Below are 27,868 nucleotides of genomic sequence, written 5' to 3'. Positions count from 1 at the left end.
GTGCTGATTATTGGCAATCCCACCCAACTTCAGCTCTCCATAAGCAGAGCCCTGTGCTGGACACCAGCATCCTTCAAACTGGAGAGCGCTCTGGGATCTTCATATCAGAACCCTCCTTATTGATCATGCAACCTTATTAGCCATCTCTCCCAGTCCTTAGGACCTAACTTTCCCTTCTTGATGACTTCTAGCCCTCTCTTTCACTTGTCTTCCAATCGAGTGGTTTTCAAATGGTTTTGGTAGCAATAGCTTCCATCCCCTCTCCCCACTTCAAATGAAAGTGTGTAAGGGATGCCTTTGTATTCCAGATAAAAACAGAGCTACTGAAGGTACTGAGGTAGGAAAAGGAGACCCTAAAGGAGGCATCCCCATCCCTCAAGTGTGAATCTGGGGAACCCAGTTTGAAAGCTATTGTCTTTACCTAGTGCCTTTTACTAGCATCATTTCCCTCCACAATCCACTCGGACCCCTGGTGACCACTTCAATGAGGCATCTGCTGGTATCAGAGATGCCTAAACCTCATGACATTTTCTATAGTCTAATACACTATACTCTTTGATATCTGCTCGAGTCCACTGCTCTTACTAGTTTGCTGAAGGGTGCTAGAGAAAGTCACTAAGAATTCACACAATTCTCTATGGGGCCCTGGAATCTTCTGTTATGTATTATTTGATTTCTCATAGGATCTGTCTCAAACATTTCTAACACTTTAAGGACCAAACTTTAGTCCTACTTCATTTCTTTCATTTATAAGAGTTCCTTAAAAACATTCTTTTCCACCTCGATTTCTCTGTATCATTATCTGGTCTCATTTCCTTTTTCTTCCTGTTTCAGGAGGATGTATCCTTCCTTCCCTTTCAAGGCCAGCTCCTCCTTTCTGATATTATCTGTTTCCTCTCCCTGTGATTTTGTGCCATAAAATTTTTTCTCACTTTTTCCAACTTTCCTGCTCACTCTCCTAGCTTTCTGACCTCTCCCTATAGGTTTTGTACTGATTCCAAAACTGCTTTAAACTTGGCCTCTCCCTTCACCCTTTACCGAATCTACTCTCACTGATGACTTCCTGATTGCCAAAATCAATGGCCTTATCCACTCCAACTACCCTGCAGCAACTGGCCTTGGGAACCATCCTTTTCTTTCTGAAATTACTCTCTTGGTTTCAATGAAGCTTTGTTCTTAGTTTCTGACTTTTCCCACCCCCTTTCAGTCCCTTTGCCTTCTCTGCACTGCAGAGAGTTGCCCATGGTTCTCTTAGCCTTCTCCCCTTTCCTTTCCCTCACTCACTTCTCACACTTCTGTAATATGACCTCTGTGTGTATCTTCTCAAATCTAACCCTCCGGTTTCTCTCAGGCTCCAGTGATGAATTTCCTGACTTGGATATCCCATCCACAAGAATATCTCACTGACTCTTCAAACTCAAAGTTTTAGAAATTGAGTTAATCATTTTCTCTTTCTCATTCCTGCTATTGTTTCTATGAATAGGACCATCATACTTCTAGTTCACCAGGCTTGAAATCCAGAAGTAGGCTTGGACTCCCAACATCCCCATTGTCTCAAATTCAATCGACTAGTAAGTCCTTTCAAGATGACCACTAAAATATAACCTCTACAAATCCTCTTTTCCCTTCTTACCGTTAATGCTTCAATTCCGGCTTTTACTATTTTTATTTAAAGTATTTGAACACGCATGTTTCTGGTCCTTCCCCAACACTTTCTGCGTATTATTGCCAGATTAACTTTCTCTTCGTGAGGAGGCCCCCAGTTCATCTACTCTCTGCAGGAGACCCTCACCATTGCTCACAGAGATCACTATAGACTTACAACCTGGGTCCTTGTCTCTGGTCTTATGCTAACAGCCTTCAAATTGCTGCCCGAGTGGCTTTTCCCATATATGCAGGTCATCGCCCAACTTAGAATCTTTTAATGCCTCCCCGTTTCCTGTAGAACATCATCTTCAATGCTGGCAGAGCTCACAAGACCCTTCCTAAGTTCATGCTCTTCTGCCTATCCAGTCTTGTGCTTCTTGATGCTCCTTCCATGTGCCATGTTCTGCAGCCCTGTTTTCATCCCTCTGTCCCTTTAGCCCTTCCCCTGGGTTTTCAATGTCCCCTTCCCTGCCTTATCCAGGCACTCATCCTTCACATATCCGCACTTCAAACGCACGGTCCTATTTCAGTATTTATCAGGTTTTTATTTGCCTGACTTTCTCTCCACTTGACCCTGAGTTCTCTAAAGATTGGGACAGAGCTCTCTTCCTCTTTGAAATCCCAATGTCTGGAACATTCAAAGAACACTAGATAAACAAAGAACAAACTGGGTCTTGTGACATCATCCACATTTTCCTTTCAGGAATCAATAGTTCAGTTTGGAGTCATCAGGTTCTGCTGACTTATGGAACTAGAAGTTGTTCCTCGGACCCCAGTGATCTCTACCATGTGGTTCATTCCAACATTGTAGCCGACAGGGCAGAGGATGGTGAGATGGATCACTTGTCTGGGTGGAGGAAGGAAAATCACCTTCTTCTTAAGAAGCACCATCACTGTCCTCACAACAGAATTCGTACTGTTGAGATTAAAGTAGCCTGCAGTAGGGGGCTTCCAACTCTGAGCTTCCAACTCTGAGCTTTTTACAGGTGGTGGCCTAGATCATTCCCGGATCTGACTCAGGGACTACCTCATATTAATTCACACTTGATCTCAGCCAAAAGGCCAAGAAGCGATATCCCTTATTAATTCAGATCACACTTTCTAGTGTGCCTTTGTTGATGTCAACTGTACTTTGATTGTCCTTCATATCATGCATTTACTGTTGGTGGCAGACAACGACTAGAGGTACTCCGGAACGATCTGGAGTTGGGTTTCTTTCCGGTCTGTTCTCATTGCAGGCAGGAACACAATAGTAGAATGTCACCTCTCTGGCAGATTACTTTTTTTTTTAATTTTTTTTTTATAAACATATATTTTTATCCCCAGGGGTACAGGTCTGTGAGTCGCCAGGTTTACCCACTGCACAGCACTCACCATAGCACATACCCTCCCCAATGTTCATAACTCCACCCCCCCAACCCCCCTCCCCCCAGCAACCCTCAGTTTGTTTTGTGAGATTAAGAGTCACTTATGGTTTGTCTCCCTCCCAATCCCATCTTGTTTCATTTATTCTTCTCCTACCCCCTTAACCCCCCATGTTGCATCTCCACTTCCTCATGTCAGGGAGATCATATGATAGTTGTCTTTCTCCGATTGACTTATTTCGCTAAGCATGTGGCAGATTACTTTTATTCTGTCTTCCAGGTGATGATTTTTGGGCTTCATTAGGAATATTTTACTCCTGTTAATTTTCCTATAGGTTCATATTAATATGTATTTTTTTCCATTTGAGGTCTCAGTTTTGTATAGATTTTTGGATTACTTAATTGGAGTTAAAAGCTTTGAACCCTTAAGTCAGCTAATTGGCATTTCCACTAAGAGAGAATTAAGAAGAAATGGATCAATCATAATAGGAAGGATTAGGCTGGATACAGTAAAGACCTTCTCAAAGGACAGACTTGCTACATTTTTGGAACGGTTAGAGAAGACAATAGAGAAACTGAAATCTCTGAAAGGTTTTGAAAATAGAAATACGTGCTCACTGTGGGCATTGTTAAGTTCATAAGCTTTATCAGGAGGAAATTCGAGGCAATATAAATTATTAGAACCTTTAATTTAGGATTAAAAATATGTTAAATGTTGGTTCTATAATTATATAAATTTATAATTTATCTAATAAATATAGGATTATATTAAATAATCTAGGTTTTTATAATTAACTCTGAATGTCCTTTGGTATATTGAAATCTGTTCTCTGAAACAATAAAATTTCATTTGAAATTGTACATACTGATTACTCACAGATATTAAAGTCTTGCAAATTATTACCAGATATGAAAAAGATAAATTGTACATTTAAAGATGATGAGCCAGGAGAAAAAAACAACCAATATTACTTGGAGGAAAAAAGGATGAGCTTGATTACCCTGCTTCATTAATGCGGCCAACCAGCAAGAGAAAAAGGTGATTTATTATGAATTATAACCCTGTAGTTTACACATTTGTACGATGGATCCTCTCCCCAGTAGCAGATACTCTGGGAAGGTACTGGCTCTGGCCTGAAGGGTGCCCATTTCTACTCCCAGGTGAAGAAGGGGATGGCTAAGTTGCTGCTCTAACGTACATGCATCTTGCTCACTAGTTTGTGGCAAGGTTGTGTTCAGGCTTTGCATCTGCTCTGTCCTGTTCCTGTTCACACTTGGAGGGTTCTGTTCACAGACAAGACAAGAATTGTCTTGTCTCACCTAATGTACGTAGGAGGAAAATGGATGATCACTTTTTAGCTTCTAAAGTTTTAAAAATCTGCCAAATGTTTTCTTCACTTAGAAGTCTGTGAGGTTGACTGTCTGATACGAAAAGCATTTAAAAGGTATCCAGAGCAATGGGCTGCAAAAATTTATTAATATACTGTGTTTCTCACTATTCGATCCCGTACCTCACGACCTCTAGCTCACTGAAGTGTTCCCCATCGGAGTCAGCCTGCTGTGGGTCCAGCACACATGATCCGGTTCCGGCGTCCAGCAGCTCCCTTCTCCAAATGAGGGTGGGCTTGGTGGTGTGCGGGGCTGGGGGCAGGGAGGGCACAGCTCATGAGCCACCTCCTGGAGGGCTCCCTGCTCACGTCTACAAGCTTACCATTAGCTGCCTTTGCCTTCCGGCCTTTCCTCAGGGGTTGGTGGCAGGGACAGAAGTTGTTTGGCTTCTTCATTCTCTTCCTTTCAGCTCTCTTCAGTGTTGGCCACCTTGCTAGTAAACGGTGATGGCACAAGAAGCAAAGACCGTTCTGGGGACGTGGTCTAGCTTCCACACTTGGCTGCAGGTCAGGCGGACTACAAACAGACAGAGTCTACACTGGCTCTGTGTGCAGGAGCGGGAAGCCGGGGGAAAGAACCAGGTCCACCGCTCAGTCATGCTGCCATCACGACGGGGGGATGATAGGGTTCTGGAAAAGGCCTTGACCTCCAAGCAGCCCAGGCTGGGGGGCAAAGGTCAGTAAAATTCCAAAAGAGGTGACAAGAGGGTTCCCTCTGTGACACGGCCCTGCAACGCTCCCAGGGCTTTGTGACACTCCTCCCAGCCCAATGCTGGGATACTCATCCTTCTTCCTGTGAAGCAAACACAGCACTTTCTTCTTTTAATTCTTGTCACGTGTTGCTACAGACTTCTTGTATTTTCCCCCTTTGGTCAATGAGACAGAATGTTTTAATATTTAGGGGAGAAGAATTTAATTCTTCTTGGCATGCCCTTCTCTACTAGAAACATATGTGGGAATTTTTTTCTGTTTTGCAAGCTCTGGCCTCACCTCATCACCAATACAGCGTAGAAGCTTTTTATCATATTTGTTGTGACTCTGCCATGATTCACCGTCCATACAAATGGACTGGTTGCCATAGAAACGTAAGTATTAGAAAAGGGGAAGCAACGGCATAGAATAAAGACATAAATAAAGTGGTGGAAGTAAACCATGGTATAGTGAGAGAATAATCAAACTTTTATTATCCGTTCTTTGGGAAAACCTTTACATCTAATATGACCATACCAAGAAGCAAGGAGAGACAGGGAGAGGGAGAGAGAGAGAGAAAGAGGGAGGGAGGGAGAAGAGAAACTAAAAAACAAAACAAAACAAAAAACAAACAAAAACCAACAACAACAAAAAATCCCCAAATCCAAAAAACGTCATTCTTTTTTTTTTTTATGACTTCGGAGTACTGTCATTGTTTTTATAGGTCTCTTTGGAGTAAGAATAAAAGCGTTGGATATTATTGTTTGATTGCAATACAAAATGTCTGATCTCTTGAGACACATTCAGAAACGTTCTGGTCGGCATACGGTCGGAGGCTTGGTGGCTAATGTGTACCACAAACCCAAGTCGCTTGAGCCGGCTTTCCATTTCTGTTTCTCCTACGATGGAGCATCACTTTCTGGTTCCAAACAGAATTTCTGAGTTGGTTTTGAGTGTCAGTGATAGCCTGGCCTCAGCTTTGTTTCCTACCACAGAATTCAAGCGATGTAAATGTCACCCCGAGATAGCCAAACATGTTATTACTCATTTGTAGCCACTAATGTTTTTAATTAATACAGCGAGTCTTACCTAACACAAATAAATATTTAGCCAGTGAAGCAGAAGTACAAACAGTAATGAATTTGCTTTAATTGCTCTTCCCTGCTGAGGGCTGTGAGCCTGTTGCTGTCAGTGAGGGACGCTGCCCATGGAAGCATTATATCTAAAAAAATTTCATATACAGAAATCCACCGCCAACCCTGAAAGTTTATATAGAAGACTCAAAACCTATGTAGTAAGCTAAAGTAACCACTGTGAAAAATGCCTAAATTTGAGAACACTGCCAATAGATATTTGCACATGACAGTTTAGATACAAGGAATAATAACTAACACTTAAACTATTCAAATGGCTAACAAATGGGTAAGTTAAATAATGTTAACCATTTACCAAGTGTTCTAGTGTCTATCTATCTATCTATCTGTAATTATAGTACTTATTTCATTGGATAATTGTGAAGATTATACATATAATACATAAACATGTATATAATATGTATATCCATATATGTATATATAGTTAGCATATAATTTTATTACAATATGCATAATATATATTTAATCATATATAATACATATATATTCACATCATAGCCTGGAGTGTATTTCTTGTCCCATATGTCCCTTTTGGTGGGAAGAATATATATATATTCTCTCATATAATCTTCACAATTACCCAATGAAGTAAGCACTATAATTACTCCACAGTTTGTAGCTACGGAAGCCAAGGCATAGAAAGTTCAGGTGACTTGCTGAAGGTCCTACAGGAATGATGCCGGGAGGAGAACACGGGCCTCTGTCCTCATCACCAGTTCACTCTACTGCCTTCAATTAGTTTCTTCCAAGAGGGAATAGTTTATTTTGGTGTCAGCTAAGAAACATATGAGACTCCAGAAGCTGTTTATTCTCATTTTAATCAAACTCAATCTTCCTTCTAGTTTCCTAATTTCAAATTTACTGTCATGTACCTATACTAAAGATGACAAAACCCCTTATACTTGAAGGGATATGCAAGTCCAAATCACAAATATACCACAGTGGTGACCCTATCTTTTGCAATGGTTTTCTTTGTAAGGAAACTGTCAGCTTCCTGCAGCATGAAGAGACGGTTTCCTAGTGTGGGTGATAGCTGGCCTCCTGCATTGATGGTGGCCTGGTGGGTTCACTTGTGAAGATGAATCTCTGGAAAACAATAGGTCCAGACATCCCTTCTCATAAGAACATTCTCTCTTCACTTCCAGCCTTGAAGTACCTGGGTTTCATTCTATTTAGGTAACGTCAGGGTGTTCCTTATTTTATTTCTATGGTAAGCACAGGGAGAGAGCCCATCTTCTTGGAGCTTTTCTATAGGAATCATAATTGCAGCCCCCAAACGGGACAGATAGGACAAGAGACACTCACACCTCTCTGGACTATGATTAGACCTGGCTGGAAAGATAAGTGAGTAAATTTATAATCTTATTAAACAAATGCATGGGATTCTTCCATTTATCAGAAGGGGGACATAATTTTCAAAAAATTGCTTTAGCGTGAATAAGAAATTAAGAACAAATGTTTCATGTCCAAAGCTACCCAAAATGGAAGGAGTGTCCAAGGAAAAAAAAAATCACCTCTTTGGTTATTTTCTCAATTCAAAAGAGGAAGAAGAAAAAATTTCAGAGACGAAGTTGTAGGCGGAGGCAGTATGAACTAATTCAGTCTGAAATTGTATTCGGCGCAGTTGCTATCATAGAGATAATAGATATCATTTTCCCGATCTCTGGCAGAGAGCTATGAGCTCCTTAGCAACCACGTGATCATTTAGGCACTGTAAGCCACGCTTGCCACTGACACCAAGCCGCCCACACACTTTCTCCAGGCCAGAGACAACGGTTACCATTTCACTCACGTGAGCTTTTGAAGTCTTTCTTTTTCAGTCTCCTCCTCATCATGGTTCCACGAGGGCTAGTCGAGTAGAGGCTTCGAGGTAAAGTCCCCATGTTCAGGGAACTCAGGCTGTATGCACTCATGGAGGTAGGAGAGAAGGAGGACACCAAAGCTGCTGTAAGAGAGTAGACACTTGGCACAGAATGTTCTCAGGGGGTTGGGCGCCTGCTACCGTTGCCAACCAGCAATGATCCACAAAGACAGAGGATGCACAGCAATGGCTAGGAAGGACCCCAACCAGACAGAGAGCAGGTCTCGGAGGCCATGGAGACAGCCCTTCAGAATCTCTGAGTTCCCAGAGCCTACAACCACTTGAGGGGCACCACGACCCTCGGGAACACAATGAAACACAGAGACGCGCTATCCACACTGCTTTAGACACACACAAATAAGCATTAAAACAAGTTTCCCCATAAACGACAACTCCATGTATCAGGTACATCATCTCATTTTCATAGATACATTCTGACATGAATTTCCCAAGTGGTGCCAAATACACAAGGAAACGCTGGGAACATTGTAGTCTCCATAATCTTTGGAACTGTTATCTCCTGACCACATATAAAGCCTTTTGAACAGTGACATCCCTCCCTAATGACAAATGCTTTCTGAAGGAAAAAAAAAAGACTCAAATGTCAGAAATAGTAAGTTGCTACTACAAAAAAAAAAAAAAAGCTACTACAAAAACTTGCTACTACAAAAAAAGAAAAGCACATAACACTCATGAAGCCGAATATGGTATGAATTAGATGAGGAAGAGGAAGAATATCATTTCAATAAAAGAGCAGGAGGAGAAAGTCTGGAACATTACGAGGGCTGTTGGAAGGAGGCGCTTTCGGGCCCTTCAGGGCCGGCATTCTGCAATGGTCAGGGTGGGTCGTATGAGGGTGATGGTAGGTGTGAAGGCTGCAGTGGTTGCCGGCCCAGGAATCCCACGCAAGTTGCCTGTCGCTCCTCTGAATTTTCACTGCCCACATGAAGTGATGATGAGAAATAAGAAAAACAAACAAAGAACCAAAAAAAAAAAAAAAAAAAGGAAAAAGTAACTGAATTGTACAAATAAAAAGTGTAACCAAAATAATGAAAGCTGCTTACAAAAAAAGAAAAACAAAATGTACTGCCTTTGCCCTTTCTCAGCGGTCAGCAAAACAGATGATTAACATCAGGGATGGAAGCCTTTCCTCTTCCCAAGAATAATGCATGTCTTCCCCCAGCCCATTTTTTTTCTCCCTTTAAAATGACTATTGAATCAATTTCTAATCTCCCCCTGTGCTTTGCAGCAGAGATTAAAAACATTTTTTTTTAACACTTAAAAGTCCACCCCATAAAGATCTATGGCACATGACTAGTAATTAAAGATTTGCACATCTTGGACAGTTAGTAGTGCTTGTTTTGAGAAAAAGAAAAGAAGGAACAATAAATCACATTGGCTCATGATTTGAGTGGTTTACCAGCCACACATCACAATCTCCTGTTCCAACATTGTAATTACACTCCAATCCATCACTTGGACTTGATTTTTCTTAAAACAACAACAACAACAACAAACAATCCCCCCAAACCCCATTCTCAATCATCAATATCAAAATCTTATTTGTATCCTTATACGGAGAAAATAAAAGTCTCATTATACTTTAAACTTCTTTGTATTTTCAAAAAAAAATTGTTTACATTTGAAAGAAATAATTCTCAAAAGAGCTCATATGTTGTTCTATTTTAAGATGCCATAACTTTTTAAAAATTAACATATAATGTATCATTTGTTTCAGGGGTATGGGTCTGTGATCGATGCCATAATGTTTTAATAAAGCTTATTTCAAAACTTTCCTTTCTCCTTTATTGAAAAAGAAAATGTATTTGTGTTTCTATTCTAATTTTGACATTATTTAGATTTTATTTTCTACCCAGCATTCTGAAGGAGGGGCAAGGACATATGTTTGTTACTACGTCCGATATGAGATTTTTTTTTATTGAACAATCTTAAAGAGTTAAAAATAACACATGAACTCATATCTCCTTTCAGTGTCATGATTCTAAAGTAAAGTAAAAGATGCCTAACGTGTGAATTATTTAACAACATTTATTCATGTAGAGGGTTAAATACAGGTATTTGAACGAGGCTCATTCAGATAATGGCTGAAGTTGTACCACCTGTGATAATCAGCACCACTGGCCACCTGGCAGCCTTTCTGGAAGAGACCGCTCGTGGAACCAAAGCACCAGCAGGGAAGGGCACTGCGGGCTGCAACCCACCCAGCTTTTAGTTCTGGCTGCAGCCCTCTCTATAGGACCCTGGCCCGTTACTCAGTCTCCCTAAGCCTCAGTTTCCTCACGTGTCAAGGGGAGATCGAGAAGGCATCTCCCCTGCAGGACGATTACGAGAATTATGCACACAGTGCTTCACAAGGTGCTGGTACACACAAGGAAAACAAACCAGTTCTTGCTACATAGGCTGAGTCTGCCTCTTTTCCATCCACTTGGCTACACATAAAGTCTCTCTTAAAGGAAAAAGATGTTATCTCTCACTTAACAAATTTCACTCACTGGACACTCAGGTATCTCAGGAATCTGCAGAGCACTTGCACAGGCACCGTAATTTTATAGCTCTGTGCCCCCCGGGCCCTTTCCTTCTGTCCCACTCCTGTTTCTAGTTTGGGCTCCAGCTCCCTGTCCATATCCTAGCTTCAAGCCATTATCTCCCTGACCCTTGCAACACCGGCAAACTTGCTTCCCCGATGCATCTACTACGTATGTCTCTCCCAGTATCTGTAAGACAGGGTAATCTTTTTTTTTTTTTTTTTTAATTTTATTTGAGAGAGAGAGACAGTGAGAGAGCATGAGAGGGGAGGACAGAGGGAGAGGCAGACTCCCCATGGAGCTTGGAGCCTGATGTGGGACTCGATCCCAGGACTCTGGGATCATGACCTAAGCCGAGGGCAGGCGCTTAACCAACTGAGCCACCCAGGCACCCCAACACAGGGTAATCTTTTAAACAAGTCCCTCCCATTTAAGCTGCTTCAGTGGGTTACAATTACAAGGAGAATTGAATGTGACCCCTACTTATCTCTCCAGCTTTCTCCCTATCATTCTCCCCATTGTGTTGGTCTTACGGCTATTCTTAGAATAAGCCAGGGTGCTTCCTGCCACAGGGCATTTGCCTGTGCTCTTCTTTCGTCTCCCAGTTGCCCGCAGAGTTGGCTCCCTCTTCTCATGCAGGTCTCAGCTAGGGGGCTACCTCGCTGCCCTATCCCACGCTGTCCCATTACTACTCTCTAGTCTTCACAGCACTTACCACAGTCTGAAATGGTGTTATTTATTTAACATGTTTTAAATGTTTGTCTCTCTATACTAAAATTCCATGAGAATTTACTTGGCTTGTCTGGCTCACTAGATGTATTGTAGCAGCTAGAACAGTGCCCGGTCCATAATGACGGATGAATGAATGAATGCGTAAGTGAATAAGAACGAGCCAGAGTGTATCCGTCCACACTGCAGCAGCATTTTCCTTGTGATAAAGAGTGTTGCAGGGGAAGTTCATAATGGATTCTCTTTGCCCATCCTCATTCTATTTTGGGGAGTGCAAGAAGACCTCTTAGAAAGATGCAGTCATGGCTGTGTCTGGCTAATCCACCGCAACAGCCACTCTAATGAACTTCTTACCCAGTACTGTCTGTGTTTCAAATGAAGGCAGAGCACAGAGAATGGACTTTAGAATCCTACACTCACTTTCTAATCCAGTTCTTTAAGGAGGACTTTGAAAATCACTGGGCATTTTTTTGTGACTGTAGCACCCAATTAACAAATCCGTAAGAAAGATATTATTGACCACTCTTAGGTGCCCAGCCCTGTGCCAATTGTTACAAACAGATTAAGTGTAGGTTAGTAACCTGTACCTTGACTTTGAGCTTTTCCTGATGACTATAGCTTCACATATATGAAATACTAAGGGGCAAAAATGATGTAAGAGAAGGCATGAGATTGTATGCCATGCATAATGAATCCAAAAGGTGTTCAACAAAAATGTGGGCCAGGGACACCAGTTATTGCCTCTTTTGAACATACTCTCCAAATCTATTCTGTTTTATGGTGGTGTACTTGATACTCACTTGCTTGTTGGACAACCATTTCAGGAGTTTAAAGATAAAATGTTACATTTTTGCAAAAACCATTTCTATACCTTCTCCCGTTTAATGGTCCCCATAATAACAGCCAATTCTCAAAGAGCACTTGTTAAATACCAGGCGTTGTGCTAAACGCTTTTTCATGGATTGTCTCAGATAATTCTCACAATACACTTAGGAGGCAGGCACTGCTGTTATTATTACACCCATCTTACAGATAAAGAAACTGAGGAACAGAAGAGTGGAAGAGCTTGCTTATGGTCCCAAGGGGTGGAGGCAGAATAAAGTCTACAAGTCTGATTCAAGAGTCCCTGCCTGGAACCACCACACAAGGCCTCTTCCTGTGGGTGTTCCTGGATTTGATAGAGACACATGTGTAGCAAGTTAAAAATAAAATGCTCTTTACATCTCCCATGATGGCATCACTCTTGGAGTCTTATGAGGTATCTGACATGGAGGGGACTTTTGTCTGCTCCCCTCTCTCGCTGTACCCTCCTGCCCTGTCCAGAATATCTAACAGGCAATAGCGGCTTTTGTGGTTGCTGCTGGAGCCACAGATGGAAGGTTCTCCAGGTACTGAATGTACTGAATCGTGTCACTCTGCTCCCGTGTTCTCCTCCAAAATCTTGTGAACTTCAATCACGATTATGTCTCCCAAAGACCCTCAGTGGGACCAATTTCTAACCTTACTGGAAACTCAACAATAACTCCATGTCGGCATTTTTAGTGCTATTTATCAGCAAAAGGCACAGTTAATCTCATTCTTAGCTGATGTGCCCATTTCTTTATTTCTCTGAAAACACTGTGGCAGTGAATGCTTTGTTGGGAAGCAAAATTTGGGAACTATATCTCCATCCACCTTGGAATGAGAGAAATGCTGTTCAGGCATCAGAATTCCTGAAAAAAATAACCAGAACTTTCTTGTGGACAAAGGGAAAAACTATGTAAAACCATTCTCCCACATTAAAGACCCTCAGAAGTTTGAGATTATATAAAAATACATAAAATTCTTTAGGTATTTTCCCTCCCTTCTTAACTGTGATTAAATTATGTTATGGAGCCAATACTTTTGTCCTCTTGGAAATGCAAGTCTGATTTTAATGTAAAATGCAGGGAAATGCCTGTAGGCTAGATAAGAAAAATGGTACTGTCAGCCAAAGTAGATGATAAGGTCGGAAGCGGAAGCTAGAATTACTTCAACTACCAGTCCTCATCCTCCACCTCTCCAAAAAAATCACAATGACATCAGGTTTTCCACAGTGAAAAAAAATTTTTTTTTGTTCTTGGTCTCCATGTCTCTTAGTATATAAATGCACCCTCTCAAACTGTCTTGACAGGTAAAAATTTTTAATATTTCATGCGCTGGAAACTAGTTGAACTACTTATGATTTGTACACAGGGCCAATAAAAAGGGGGAAACGGGGCTGCTAAAGATAATGACATTTTGCAAGGGTCTGCTCCCTAGTCTGATACTCTTGACAGCAGAATTTACCAAAATGAATCTCACGCAGAGAAAGCACGACACTGTGTGCGTTCATAGACCCGCTGTGGTCCAGATCCGGTGACGACTTTGGGCTAATTTAGAAGAAACTTAGTTTTAGAAATCTCTCCCCTCTGCCAGTATGCCCTGTGGGGTCTCCTGAGTGGAAACGGGGCACATTCCCATGAACCCCTTACCGTTTCTAGTCAAAGGAGGCAGAGTTTCCTTCCCTAACCTGCCTCTACCACATCACTTCTCTGCTCCATTGTGTCAAATTAAAATCTGATAAAGGTAATGCTTTTCTAGAGATTTTCATTAGCTCCAGGGCTGTCTAAGCTCCATTTAATTAAAAAAGGTTGCATCCAGCTGACTCATTCAGTATGAAAATGATCTGGTCTTTTTTTTTTTTTTTTTTTAAATCCCCCAAAGTGCAGTGGGTTTCAGAAGGTGGGAGACACAGGATAACAAATGATATCCTCACAAGCAAAATTTCAGTTCTGGGGAAAGTTCTTCTCTTTCTCTAAAAAAAAAAAAAGAAAAGAAAAAAAGCTCTTCTCCAGTCGGGCCCCCTGACAGCACTCCTGAAGCATCAAGGAATCGATTTCAAGGAATAAAAAAGGAGGCCGCTTGGTGTGAGGAAAAGGAGAAGGAGTTGGAACAAGGACTCCACTAGAGAGAATTTCTTCATGTGATTTGGGGTTCTAAGTCCTTTACCTTGTACCAGGTTTTGTTTAAAGATACCTAAGAGGTGGGTATATAAACACTTAGCACACATTTCTGTGAGTGTCCGTACAGTACAGATGTGGGTCCCCTCAGCTGGCAGCTGTTACTGGATAAATGGAGTCAAACATTCTGATACTCCCAGGAATGGTCCTTGGTCACAGAGGTAGTTCTCCATCCCAAAAAGCTACTCTGGCAAAGAGACAATATATAGAGAAAGTCAACTTTTCTCATGACTGTTTTTTGTTTTTTTTCCTCTCCAAATATTTGAAGGATGTGCCATTAATACCCACTTCATAATTATTTTTTAAAAAGTGAGAGTTTTACAATTTGCCTTTGTTGTCCTTCAAGTAGAATGGAAATTCAATATGCCTAGCAGGAAGTCCAATTATTTCCTTTCTCTCCACACTCAATTCGCAACAAAGGCTTAAAAAAAAAAAATAGTACAAGCCTGAAAATTCTGTTTCAAACCCTGTTTCTTTCCTCAGTTCCGAGGTTTCAAATAAATTATGTTTGGCTCAGGGATTGGGGTGGGGGGAAGGATCTGGAAGATGAAGAAAAGCCAACAAAGATAATCTGCAGCTTTGAAAGAAATAAAGCCAGGAGTAGACTCCCTGTCTCTCCCCTCGAACTCTGCTGGAGAGGCAGTAAGTACAAGGGGAAGATAAAGAGAATTATCTAGACGGGTCCTCTCACCGTGGTCGGGTCCCTTCAGGGCCAGGCGGGTCTGATGATGGGGAAGAATCTCAAGCTTGACTTGGTCCGTGGTGTTTGCCAGGAACTGAGTGGCTTCCGCTAATGTACAGTACTCCATGCTCGTCCCGTCGATAGACAGGATGTGGTCTCCCACGTGCAGGGCACCACATCTACCGAAAGGGAAAGGACACGTACTCAGTAGAAGCACCTTCCGCTTTGGAATATGACTTTCACGTCCTTCAAAGTTAATGTTTCACACAGTTTCAATTGACTTAAGAAAGGAAAAGTTTGAATGTTATAGGAAACACCATCTGTCAAATGTTAAGTACCTCTCGTGTGAATAGGAATGTAGAAAATAACAGAAAAACTCAAGGAAACGTTTTTCTCTCGTGCTTCTTAAAAAAGAAGAGATTATTTTGGGGTGGCGTTGCCAAAAGTTGAAGGGAAGTGAGTGGGAGGGAAGAGAAGAACAGGACAATTTTTCCCCTTGGCTTTATTTTTTTTTTCCTGTGATTTTTTTTTCCCTTGTTAGTTTTTATATCTGTAAATACGAGCTGGTAAATATTCAGAATGTCAAGATGTGACTCATAATTGGAAGGGGCTCATTTACAACTATTTTATGTGTGAATGGGAATAACTGGGGGGTGGGGAGAGTGTCAGCTAACGCTTTCTCAGAACCTCTCACAGGAGCTGCCAAATCACCACTGCTTTAATTATTCTACTTTATTTTGTTATTCTGGAGTTAAACAATGATTAGTACAAAAGCTCTCGATGGTGATGGAAATTATGCAGGAGTCAAAAGAGTCAAAAAGGAGGCCTGCTTGGTGAGCGAAGGGGAAAGCTGGGGGCCGGGGGAAGAGCTAGCTGCTACATCTTGCTGAACTCAAAGAGACTGGCTACTGGATGAGTTGAGAAAAGCAAACACAGCAGTCAGCATCCCGACGTACCAGTCAAGTGGACAGCTCCTTAAACTGGTTACCCCCTGCGGAATGGGAAAAAAAACAGGGAGAAAATTAAAGCATCCTGCACCATTGAACTGGAGAACACCCCTGGATCAATGGCCGTCACTGGAAAAGGACCGAATGTAGGGTAAGACCACAGTGGAGCTGTAGACTGATCACTGCAGGAGCTGAAGACTGACCACAGTGCAGCTGCAGACCGACCACTACAGGGTTTGCTGCACGTTACTGCATTGGAGTGCGAGGCTTCCTAGGGAGGGTGAGGGCATATGGAAAAGAGGCTGAAAACATGCAGGGGAGGTGGGGCCTCTCGGAGTGTATGGAGCAATTTCCACGGTGAGAACAGTCTCCTTCTCAAAACAAAACAAAACAAAAAAAAAAAAGCATTTCAAGTCATCCCTTTCATCTAAAAATCAAATTCCGTACCGATGCCCTTGGAGAGCTTCAGCGATGGAAGTAGGGGTTTTCTTACCAGGAGCTGGGAAATAATTTATTAGGTGGGCAGGTAGTCTTTTTGCCTCCAACACTTCTTACCTTGTAAGTCTAAAACAGTAATTAGGAAGAAAAACTCAGGAAGAAGGGCTTTTGTTTTCATGGTGTCATAGGAACGAGTGCTGTTTCAGGGGCCCTTGAAAACTGTGAAACCCTAAGATGAACATTATGTGACAGCGTGAGACCTCTCTTTAAAGACTGCATTGTTTCAAAAATACTGTTTTACTCATTTAAGAAAAAAGGAATGAGATTTTTATCAGATTTTGGCAAGATTTACTTGTTAACAGTTCAGGAAAACGTATGACTTCTCTAAAGGGAGCATACTGAAGACATGCTCTGCTACCCTACACCAAAAGCAATCTATCGCCCTAGAACACAGTAGGAAAACTAGTTCAGTTGCTTGACTTTCTTTTTTCCTATCTCTAACAGCCACACCAAACATCGGATGAGACAACAGAACATGGTGGGGTGGCTATAAGGTAGGTGAATTTTTAAGCCCTTAGAACCGTAACTTGCTTTCTCCATGAAACTCGTATAAATGGGCAGGTGAATTGTTTTCTTTAATCATATATGTATGTGTGTGATGCATGTGTACATATGTAAGTATTACATGTGTGTATATACATAGAAATACATATATATATATTTATATTTTAGCACACGCAGTTTTGAAAAGTAGGCACTTTGTACAACACCCACCTGTCTGCAATACTTGCAGATTTGATTTTGTCTATGACAATGACCTGTTTGTTACAGCACATCGAGGTAGTGAGGGTAACCCCAAGGCTGGCACCAGGAGTTTTGGCAACTTCGACTAGCAGTGGCCCGGATGCCGTTGCCACAGTATCTATGGAAGAACAAATTTCAGAAAACAAAACAAAACAAAACCAGTAAGCAAACAGACACACAAAAAATGTGGACAATGTTCAGTCTGATGTTGGTCTGTTAACGTTATCGCTGAAACTTACATTTCCCTCCAGGTACCATCCTCCTGGCCAGTGGTAACTCCTTAGAGCACCTTTTAGGACACCTGCTCTGCCCAGCTTGCATATCCAGGAATACATACACGGGTTTACCTCTTCAATTAAAGTTCAAGCTTCACATTAGTTGGGATAATGTCTTGTGTGTCCTTATGCCCTCTTTATCACTCGGCACTGCCTGAAAGTACTAGGTTTCTCAATAAAAGGTTTTCAACAGCACCTACTGTGGATGGATGGATGGATGGATGGTTGGATGGATGGATGGATGAACAGATGAAATCTCACAGTAGCCAAGTACTAGGAACGCACACACTAAGTTGAACTTGTCAATCCTTTGCCTCTTTCCCTATTCTGGACCTGATCTGAGATCACCTCACCCTCTGCAATGACTTCACATCACACAGACTTTATTTTTGGCTTGGAACACTCTTTCTTCCTTCAACTCCTACTCACCTGGGGGACTCAGCGTAAATATCAGCTCCTCTGAGAAGCCTCTCCTGACTCATGATTTGGGGAGATCCCTTTCTCACATGCTCCTACAGCCTGCTACATTCCTTCTGTTGCTGCACACACCCCACTGTTTCACAGCGGTCAGGGTGGATTACATGCTTCTGTCCTTCGCCAGACCACAAGCTGGCTGTGAAGGCAGAGAGGACGTCTTGTTGGTCACAACATCCTCAGTGCCTGGCATAATGACCGGCCCTAGAGGAGGTGAGTGACGAACAGTTGTTGAATGTATGCACGAGTAAATGAGAAAGCTCATGCAGTCCCTTAAAGTTCAGAAGAGGCAGGGGTCCTATGGGTGAGAGCCTTGGACATGGAATTAAAACACCTGTGTTTAATCCTTTTTGTCACAATATTTTCATCACAGTCTCTCAGATAAGTTACGAAAACTTTCCAAGTCAGCTTGCTCGCCTACAAAATGGTATCCTTTCCAGAGTGTTTATTTCAATGAAATCAACGTCTTGTTAAAGCATTTTGTAATTTACAAAGTACTATACACTGATTATTGCCATATTGCGACCGCAACTATTTTATAAGACTACATTACAAGACTCTAATATTTCTCCGATTTTCTACTGCTTTCATGAATGCAACTTTGTCTTTTCTGCAAGTACATCTTTATCACAGAGGCGACGCTCAGATAGGGTGAGCTAGGAAATCTGTATTCCTGTTGTTGAAGCTCAGGCAGTATGGACTGGTTCATGAAACTGAAAGTTCCACTGGAGAGAGCTATTTTCAGTTTGCTATGAAACAAGGTATTTCTTTTCTTTCTTTCTTTTTTTTTTTTTTAAGACTTTATTTATTGGACAGAGAGAGAGAGAGAGAGAGAGATCACAAGTAGGCAGAGAGGCAGGCAGAGTGAGAGGAGGAAGCAGGCTCCCTGCTGAGCAGAGAGCCCAATGCGGGGCTCGATCCCAGGACCCTGAGATCATGACCTGAGTCAAAGGCAGAGGCTTAACCCACTTAGCCACCCAGGCGCCCCACAAGGCATTTCTTGAAAAAGGTAAAGATGAGAACATTCATGCCAGCAACATCCATATTCCAGTGCTAAGGATTCTTATATATACTATGTTTCCTTTTTTCTTTTCTTTTTCTTTTTTTTTAGATTTTATTTAAGCGACTGAGACAACACAAATGGGGGGTGGGTAGAATGGGGGAAGAACAGAAGGAGAGGGAAAAACAGACTCCCTGCTGAGCAGGGAGCCTGATGTGGGGCTTGATCCTGGGACTCCAGGATCATGACCTGAGCCCAAAGGCAGATGCTTAACCCACTGAGCCACCCAGGCGCCTTATACTTACTTCTTAAATGGTTGGTGATATCGCAATAATTCAGTCCTAAAAAAGGCTAAATGACCATTAGGGCCTGTCAGTTCTCTTCCTGTCAATTCCGGGGCAGAATCTCATTAATAATAGCTGGGAGGTCTCAAAGCTCTTAGTCTGCTAGCAGGACTTTTTGACTCTGGGGTGTTATGACTATAATTTTCTCATGAACCTAACTCTTGTGGCTGTGACTCTCTCTCGTCTTGCTCACCTTGCTGTGTCAGCACCCTGATCTAGGGCCATCAATAATGTCTGGCTTCTCTTCCTTCTCCCTCACTGCTGCCTTGTTTCTCTCCAGTGCCTCACTCACTTGGTCACGGTGCTGCCCAGGGTCCTGCTCTACTCTCCCTTGCGGTTTACAGTGAGCGGTCCCCTTGGCTATGCGCAACAGTGGTTTGCACCTGATTTGCCTCAACTGGGACCCCCTGATAAAGAATTCTGGTCAGTCCTCATAACCTCTGTTTTGGTGGTCCTTACCTCACTAGGGTAGTGGATTCTGCCCACCTCTCAACTCTCACACTCCAAGTTCTGTGATTAAGTACACAAAATCTGGTGCCTCGAGCTTCACCCCCTGAAGTCTGCTGTCCTCCTTCCTTGAGCAGGCTCCCCAGTAAGCTCCCTTCTTGCTTAGGTTGACCCTCATGTCAGCTCTGGCCCAGCAAGGCCTTTCCTCACACTATCTTTAGAGAACATTGGAAAGACTTAATTAATTAATCAAGGAATAATTGACGGATTACATTAGTTTTAGGTATACAATGTGATGATCTGTATTCATTCATATATGCTGTGAAATGGTCACCACAAAAATAGAAGGAATAACTTTAGAAGGACAAATTTCCAAAACCACTTTTCACAGATTGGTTGGATTTTAATAGATAGCTTTGTGAGGTGATAATCACATATATTTTTCCACTTGGTTTTCTCATGTCGAAAGATAAATTTCTTTGGCTTAACAGATGAAAGTGATAAAAGTTTTTCTGGTCCTTATAACTTAACCTCTTACAAATGACAGAGACTGGTGGTTGTTCCTTGTTATCCCATCTTTCCTTCTTTCTGCAGTAATAAGCTGCTCAGCTAAGGACATTTTCCAGCCTCCTTTGCAGGGAGGTGCCTCCATGTGACCATGTGACCAGCCAATGCGGAGTGAGCAGAAGTGAGAAGTGAGCCATTTATTGCTGTTGCAATATGGGCCCAGCACTGGTGACCCATCTTCGGCCATGTAGACAAGAGCAGGGAGCCACGAAGAACAAGCTTAGGCTTCTGAAACCCTATCTCCAGAGATCGGAGCTCTCCCATTAAATAAACTTCTATCATATTTAAGCTAAGATATTAGGTTTGGGTCTTTGTTAAAAGCTAAATCTATATCCTCATAAGCCTTTTCACTTGCGTCTAGCCCTCCAATGTATCCTTCTTGAATTGCTATTCTAAGAGGCACCTATTTATAACTAGGTATTTGCAGATGTAAATTTTTTATAAAACCACAATCAACCATTACTCAGTACACATGATGTACTCATTTTTCTTAAAAGCATTACATCATGATTAAAGATCAGAGTTTTTTTTAAAGAGATTAGTGGAAATTGTTTAAATGTAAACTCTTACATTGTTATTCTTTTTTTTCCCTGGCCTATATTTGTCAAGGTCCTAAAAATTATATTCTTGTATGGTTCTAATGTTCCAGTTATAGTGAAGAATGAATGTTAAGCTTTTCCTTTAGAAAGAAATGAGAGGAACAGGAGTATCAAGAAACACAGAAAAATACTGGCAAACTTGAAGGGAACTGATTACCCATGAGAAGCGTTTTACTTTCTGTTCTTTAAGGATATAATTAGTGCTTAAGAAAACTTTTAAGATGCATGCAAAGGTTCTATATCAGGCTATAGTGTTCTAGAAGATCAGAACAATTAGGAGAAATTGTTGGTAGGAAAGGAGGTGGACAGAAAGTCAAAAGGGAAGGGCTACACATTAAATGCATGGGAGTAGCTGACAAAATAGGTTTAAGGAGGTCATGGGAGACCTTTGCTCCCATCATCCCTTTAGCTTTGCACTTGGCTGTTAGTGCCCTATCACTGAATTATGGCTCCTCCCATGTGGAGGGGGTCTTGGGGTCAGACTGAGGCAAATGGGGTGGGTCTAGAACAAGTGTCAGGTTCTCTTGAAGTAGATGATGTACATACAGTTAAAGGGGTTTATGGGGGGAAAAAAAAGAAGCACAGAGAAAGTGCACCAGATCTTCTGCTGCCATTAATTTAGAAGAGAAGAGAAGAGAGATCATACCCACAGTTGCTCTGGTGCACCTCTAGAATAAGTTTCTCTTTACGTAGTACTTTCCCCAATAAGGCTTCAAAGGAACAAGTGCAATATTTCCATTTGGGGGAGCCATACATGCCACGAATGAGTTTCTTTTAAATTTTAAAGTAGAAAGCTTCAGAGTTCTGAGAAGAGAAATTTAAAGTCCTGGTTAAGGGAAGAAACAGTGTACTTCTAAGCTGGGCTCAGAGCTGGAAGCTAGAAAGGTGATGCCTAGTTATACCACCAACTCACCATAAAGCCCAAGCCATCATTTCGTTTAGACCTCATTTTCTTCATTAGTAAAATAAGGGGACCTCAATAAAAGCTCTCGAGCCTTGATAATCTCTGACTCTACAAAGAAATAGCAACGTCAGGTAAGGAAAAGCTGAGGAAATCAGTAACTTACAGAAGGTTAATAAACTTTATAAAAATATGCAGTAGCTAAATTTAAATTCAAGTATCCTGCTAATGAGTAGAGGAGGTGAACTCTTCTAGAAAACCCTTGTTTACCAAGATGGGTTGTGAAACCTCACGCTTTTAAGTATTTTGAGAACAACAATAACATCCTTTAAAGACTGAGGTTGAGGGATGGTCTCCCATCTTTATACACTCATTATGTAATATTAAGATTTCACATTAAGACGTTTCCAGGGCACAACTTTTAACTTTCTAACAAGACTGTCATAATGAGGTCCTAACTTCTGCAGGAAAAAATAAAGATGTGGAAAGGAAAGGTAGGTGCTTATCTCAGGGAAGGATGATGAGGATTTAAAAAAAAAAAAACTTAATTTAAATTCAATTTAGCTAACATATACTGTATTATTAATCTCAGGGGTAGAATTTAGTGATTCATTCGTTGCTTATAACACCCAGTGCTCATTACATCAAGTGCCCTCCTTAATGCCTGTCACCGAGTTATCCTATCCACCCACCCAACTGCCCTCCAGCAACCCTCAGTTTGTTTCCTAGAGTTGAGTCTCTTATGGTTTGCCTCCCTCTCTGTTTTCATCTTATTTTATTTTTTCTTCCCTTCCCCTATGCCCATCTGTTTTGTTTCTTAAATTCCACATATGAGTGAAAGCATATTGTATTTGTCTTTCCCTGACTTATTTCGCTGAGCATACTACTCTCTGGCTCCATCCATGTTGTTGCAAATGGCAAGATTTCATTCTTTTTGATGGTGGAGTAATATTCCATTATATACGTATCTGTATACACACACACACACACACACACACACACACACACACCCCACAAGGATGATCAGGGATTGTTGACAACAGTTTACTGAATATGAGCTCAGCATTCCATTGTCTCTCCTTAGTAGCCCAGTTTCACTTAATCACAATCACTCTTAAATTTATGTGTCCAGCATATATCCATCCCCTAAGCACCCACTGCTACTACTGCCACCTTGAACAATTCTTGGATGTTTCATGAGCACAACAAACATAATACGTGCAAAACTGATAGTGAACCCACCACATTTCACTGGTTCTTCTTCATGTTTCCTTCTCCCAGCGACTGACTCCCATTATACTCCTTCATGCAAACCAGAAACCTAGGAGTCATCTCAATTCCATCTTCTCCCTCATCCTCATAAATCCCTCTTGACTCTAATTCCTAATAGCTCTCAACTTCATCCTTTCTTTCCATCTCCACAATCACTCTTTCAATCTAAGTTACCACCATCTGATAGCCCCTCATCTTCTCATGGCCTCCCCCTCCCCCAAGCCAGTGATCTTTTTTAAAAGTGTGTATCTCACCATGTTGACGCCATGCTTAAATCCTTTCAATAGCTGTTCATGTGGGGTAAAAAAAAAAAATTAACACAATCTACAACAACCTACATCTGGCTCCTGCTTAACTCACCAGTTCTGTTTTCCACCATTCTGCTCTTGTTCTCTCTTCTCCAGCCCCCTCCTTTTCTTTCAATTCTTCAAAAATGCCATGTGCCTTCTTGTCTCTGGTCCCTTCTGTCTATGGAACGCTCCAACTCTCCCCCATTTCTCCTTCACCTACTTCTTCACCACTGCCTTGCTCAAGTGTCACTTCCTCAGGGATTCCTGCCCTGCCTCGAAAGCCACATCAACCTTCCTGAGAAATGCATTAGTAGAACCCTGTGCTTTTTCTTCACAGCACTTCTAATAAATGCCATTCAACAATTATTTGTTTAATTAGATATTTACTTAACTGTTCTTGGGTAAACATGGAAGCTCCACACAGCAGGCATTGTATAAGCCCTCCTCATGACTGTGGTTCTCCACAGTATATAGTGTCTATGTATATAGTAGGTGCTCAGTGATATTTGTTGGTGAAGCAAGCGAAAACACGAACACTTATTATTTTAAGTGCTCTGCAAAATATACTGATGATGCGGGATTAAATCATACTCTTTCGCTTGAAGTAGTCCCTAGTGTAGTTGGGATCATGTTAACCTTATGCTTGAATCCTTTCAATGGCTATTCTTGTAACAAGGTCCATATGCATGCATAATGTTGATGATGAAGAGTATTTTTCTTTTGTCTAGATTCTAAGCCTGCATAATGAATTCCTTCTAATGCTTCACAATATCAGACTGAGAAGTGTGTGAGTTTATCTAGTAGTGAAAGAATTAGGGAACAGTCCATCGGCAGAAAGGTAACCCACCTTTCTTCCACATGGAACTTGAGCTCATTGGTCATTCCACTTCTAAAGTGGGTATTACAGCAGCTGAAAATGGTCAAGTAAATAAGTCACCTCCAGGATTATGAGCTTTTTAAAAAAGACTGCTGTCATTTAAGGACTAATACAAAGGTCCTATGCCTTAAAACCATGAAGAGATGTGAATGCTCTGGATATCTGGGAAAGGACATTGTCTGGCCCCAGGAGAATCTGCCAGACCAGCTTATCTGCACAGGACCTGAGCAAGTCACGTTGACCTACAGCTCAACAGAATCACAGAGTAGAATATGCTTATTTGAGTCAGGATCCTCACAAGAGACAGATGATACACTCAAATTGGGATAATTTGATGAGAATTAAAAAACTATTTAGAAAGATGTGGGCAGGTTAGAGAGAAACTACAGGGATAATGCAATACTCTGGGTCCAGAAGCAAAGAGCACCTTACTACCCTGTCTTGAAGCAGCAAAGGATAGAGCTGTTAGTGAAATGGGGATTCAGAAAGGACTGTGTGGAAAGGACACCTGACAGGAGCTGGCACCTTCCGTCAAAGGATGTAGACCGCTCTAGTAAACCCACAGAAAAGCAGCCAGGGAATAACACTCTCCATCCCTATTCTTCCTCCCTCTCATCCCCTGCCATGATTCCCTCAGCTAAACCCAACTGGAGCCTGAGGTCATGAGAGCCTATTACGCAGGCCCCATAGGTCAGAGCACATAGCAGCATGGAGAAGGGTGGCCAGAAGCTCTAGAGGAAAAAAGAAGGATGTCCTTGTTCGTATATATCCCCACTCAATTTCTTTCCACAAAGTCAGGGGACCGCCCACTTTAAGCTAAATATGTAATACAAAGAAATAATCAGGAAGAAGAAAAGGAGCCTACACTGCCTTGCCCACAAGGGTTAATAGAGGTGCTCTGAACTGCAAAAATGACTCAGAACTACAGGTAAATTGAAGGAGACAGAAAGTAGATTGCTAGTTGCTGGGGCTTGGGGACAGAGGGGAAGAGGAGTGACTGCTTAAGTTTTGCATCTAGCAGAGCTGATGGTTGCACAATGTTGTACATGTACTAAATGCTACTATCAAGTTGTACACATTAGCATGGTTAATTATAGATTATGTGAATTTTGCTTCAGTTAAAAAAAAAAAAAGATTCGGAGTTTCCTGGAAACTGGGACAATAAAGGAAGCATGGTCAATTACGCAGTAATCAATATTGCAAAGGGGGAAGTCTTTTAGTCCCTATATGGGAAGTAAGGATTTTTCTATCAGAGAGAAAGATATCTCTTCCCTGGGATTTCATATATATGATGCTAACTGATATAATGGGGAATATCCTCAACACATTTTTATAATAGGACACAGAAGTGATTTCCAGTGGCTATTCCTTGATCAAGGCTAAGGAATAAAATTGAAAAACGAATCAATGATAGTGTCTCTATAAAGGAATAAGCTAATGTGGTGGTCAACTTGATCTAAAGGCAGACCCTAGGGTAGACAGACTAGATACTTCTCGGGATATCTTTCCGAGATATCAATCTTTTCCCTCACTTGAGTTTCCAACAGAAGTTGGATATCAGACATTTCAAGAAGGTCCTCTGTACGTTGGCATTTTATATACGTGACTGAGACCAGATCCATTTGGTTTAGATATCAGATGAATCAGGGGCAGGATTAATGTACTTTTCAGGAGATGAGAGGCCTAACCAGATCCTTGCCAGGTTAGAAGATCACCTACCTCATATTCCCACAGAACTGAGCTTTCTAAGTCTGCGGCTAACTCATCATTCTTGCAACAAAATGAATTTTAAAAGTACTTTTATTGAGCACTAACTATATGCCATAATACCAGAGAGTACTGGGACTCAAAGATGAAAATGTATTACCTCTTCCTTCTAGTAATCCCTGGGGATCCCTTGCCAAGAAGGTGGGGGGAGTAGGATAGAACTCCTGGATTCCACTATGGAAAATGATTCTGTTGGACCTCCTTAAGTTTTTAGTTACTTTTCTTTAAAAAACTGCAGGATATACAATGTTTGCAATCCCTCCCATCCCCTGTGAAATCTTTAATATAGTAGGGTCAATGTGCTTATAAAAAATAATGGGTCATCAAATAGGATGTGATTTCTAGGTTTCTAGGAAAATAACTCAAATAGGTTTGAAAGATCCAGAGAAGGTGACCAAAGTTCCCTGTCCACGAGGACCGTGATGTAGAAAGGCAACTGGTATTACCAAACATCTATGGTACATTTCATGGAATGGCAATGACAATGAGACCTATTGGGATCTGAGGAGTTCCGAGCACAGTGAGTTGGGATGGTTAGGATGAGCTTTTTGGATAACACAGAATTTGATCTGAATGTTTCTCAGCTGCTTTTATTTTAATGGGCTCTAAGAAAACAACAAAACTGTTTTAGAAAGTAAGCTTTCCAGCATTACCCATGTGGCAGTTACTTTGTGCATCACAGAAGGGGATCTACAAATGCTAACGTTTAATTGATCATTAGCCTTTTCTGGCAATTGCTTTCCATAATAAATGTTTCCCCACAACAACATCAAGAAGCTCATACTGCCTTGTGGTATTAAGCCCATTTCCCTAGTTGCCACCTAATTCCATTTACAGAAGGCCTTATGAAAAGTAGGTGTCCAGAAGCCCTGGCTTTATTCCAAGATGTCTAAGAAGATGCATAGCAAAAGTAAAAGCCAGCAGACAGGGTGGATGAATGAGGCACCCTTATTTAAGAAAGTGCAAGAGGGAAAAAAATGGAATGTGTCAAAATGAGAAAAATAAACAGAAGAAAAATCAGGAAGAAATAATCAAGAGCCCATCCCCTGACAGAAGATTAGTTTGTCCTGCCTAAGTGAAGCATGGTTGAGAAAAATGGATCATGCAGATATAAATTATTCATGGTTAAAGACGGCTCAGTCATTAAGATATTTACACTATGGCTGAAGCCCTTGCACGCTGTGTTGATTTATGGGCTACATAATTACATAAGATACGCTGATGACTGTTTGCATGGGAAACACTCCGGATTTTTTATTTTGTTAATCAGTTTTCCCACTCTGAGCCCTGCATTTCAATCAGAGCACAAGGCTTGATTAGAACCTCCCGGGGTGGCAGAAAGACTGCATGGTATTATTAGCTTTGCCTGCCTTCCATTCATTCTGATAAAAAGTACCTTTGGGGTGCTTTTCCATTTACCCATTAGTTAAAAGTATTTTTATTAGTGATAGCCTATTCAAATAATGCTACTAATAATTTCAATCTCTTTCAGATGAACTAAACTCTAAAAAGAATTTTTTTAACTTTAAAAAAAATTGCCAGGTTTTTTTTTTTGTTTTTTGTTTTTTGTTTTTTGTTTTTTTTTTTTGCTTACTGAAATACACTGCCCGGGAAATATTCCCAATACAACAGAGTGTACCTTCCATGTTCAAATGAGGTTTCCCTTAAATCCTAGTTTTTTTCTAGGGAGTTAAAGGAGATAGCTGGCATAATTACTGTGCTGTAAGAAGAGTCCAAAGTAAGTGAAACTCAATAATAGGTCCCATGTTAACTTGAGCTTGGCTA

The 27,868-nt window shown here is 41.3% G+C and overlaps 1 protein-coding gene across 1 annotated transcript in view; it reads right to left on the bottom strand.

Annotated features, from left to right (window-relative positions):
- Positions 1-27,868, bottom strand: part of LOC111142185 (glutamate receptor interacting protein 1) — a 231,027-nt gene that overhangs the window by 77,636 nt on the left and 125,523 nt on the right. The window contains exons 8-11 of the mRNA XM_022495196.1: positions 17,241-17,388; positions 15,091-15,260; positions 8,885-9,040; positions 8,036-8,188 (exon numbers count right to left, since the gene is read on the bottom strand). Of these exons, the coding sequence (XP_022350904.1) occupies positions 8,036-8,188; positions 8,885-9,040; positions 15,091-15,260; positions 17,241-17,388 (627 nt within the window). The remainder of the gene's footprint in view (positions 1-8,035; positions 8,189-8,884; positions 9,041-15,090; positions 15,261-17,240; positions 17,389-27,868) is intronic.

Source organism: Enhydra lutris, unplaced genomic scaffold (genome assembly GCF_002288905.1).
Source record: "Enhydra lutris kenyoni isolate GAN:26980312 unplaced genomic scaffold, ASM228890v2 scaffoldscaffold7, whole genome shotgun sequence".
In the NCBI taxonomy this organism is placed as follows: Eukaryota; Metazoa; Chordata; class Mammalia; order Carnivora; family Mustelidae; genus Enhydra; species Enhydra lutris.
The sequence above is the reverse complement of the archived record's forward strand: the minus strand, read 5'-3'. Positions and strand labels throughout refer to the sequence as shown.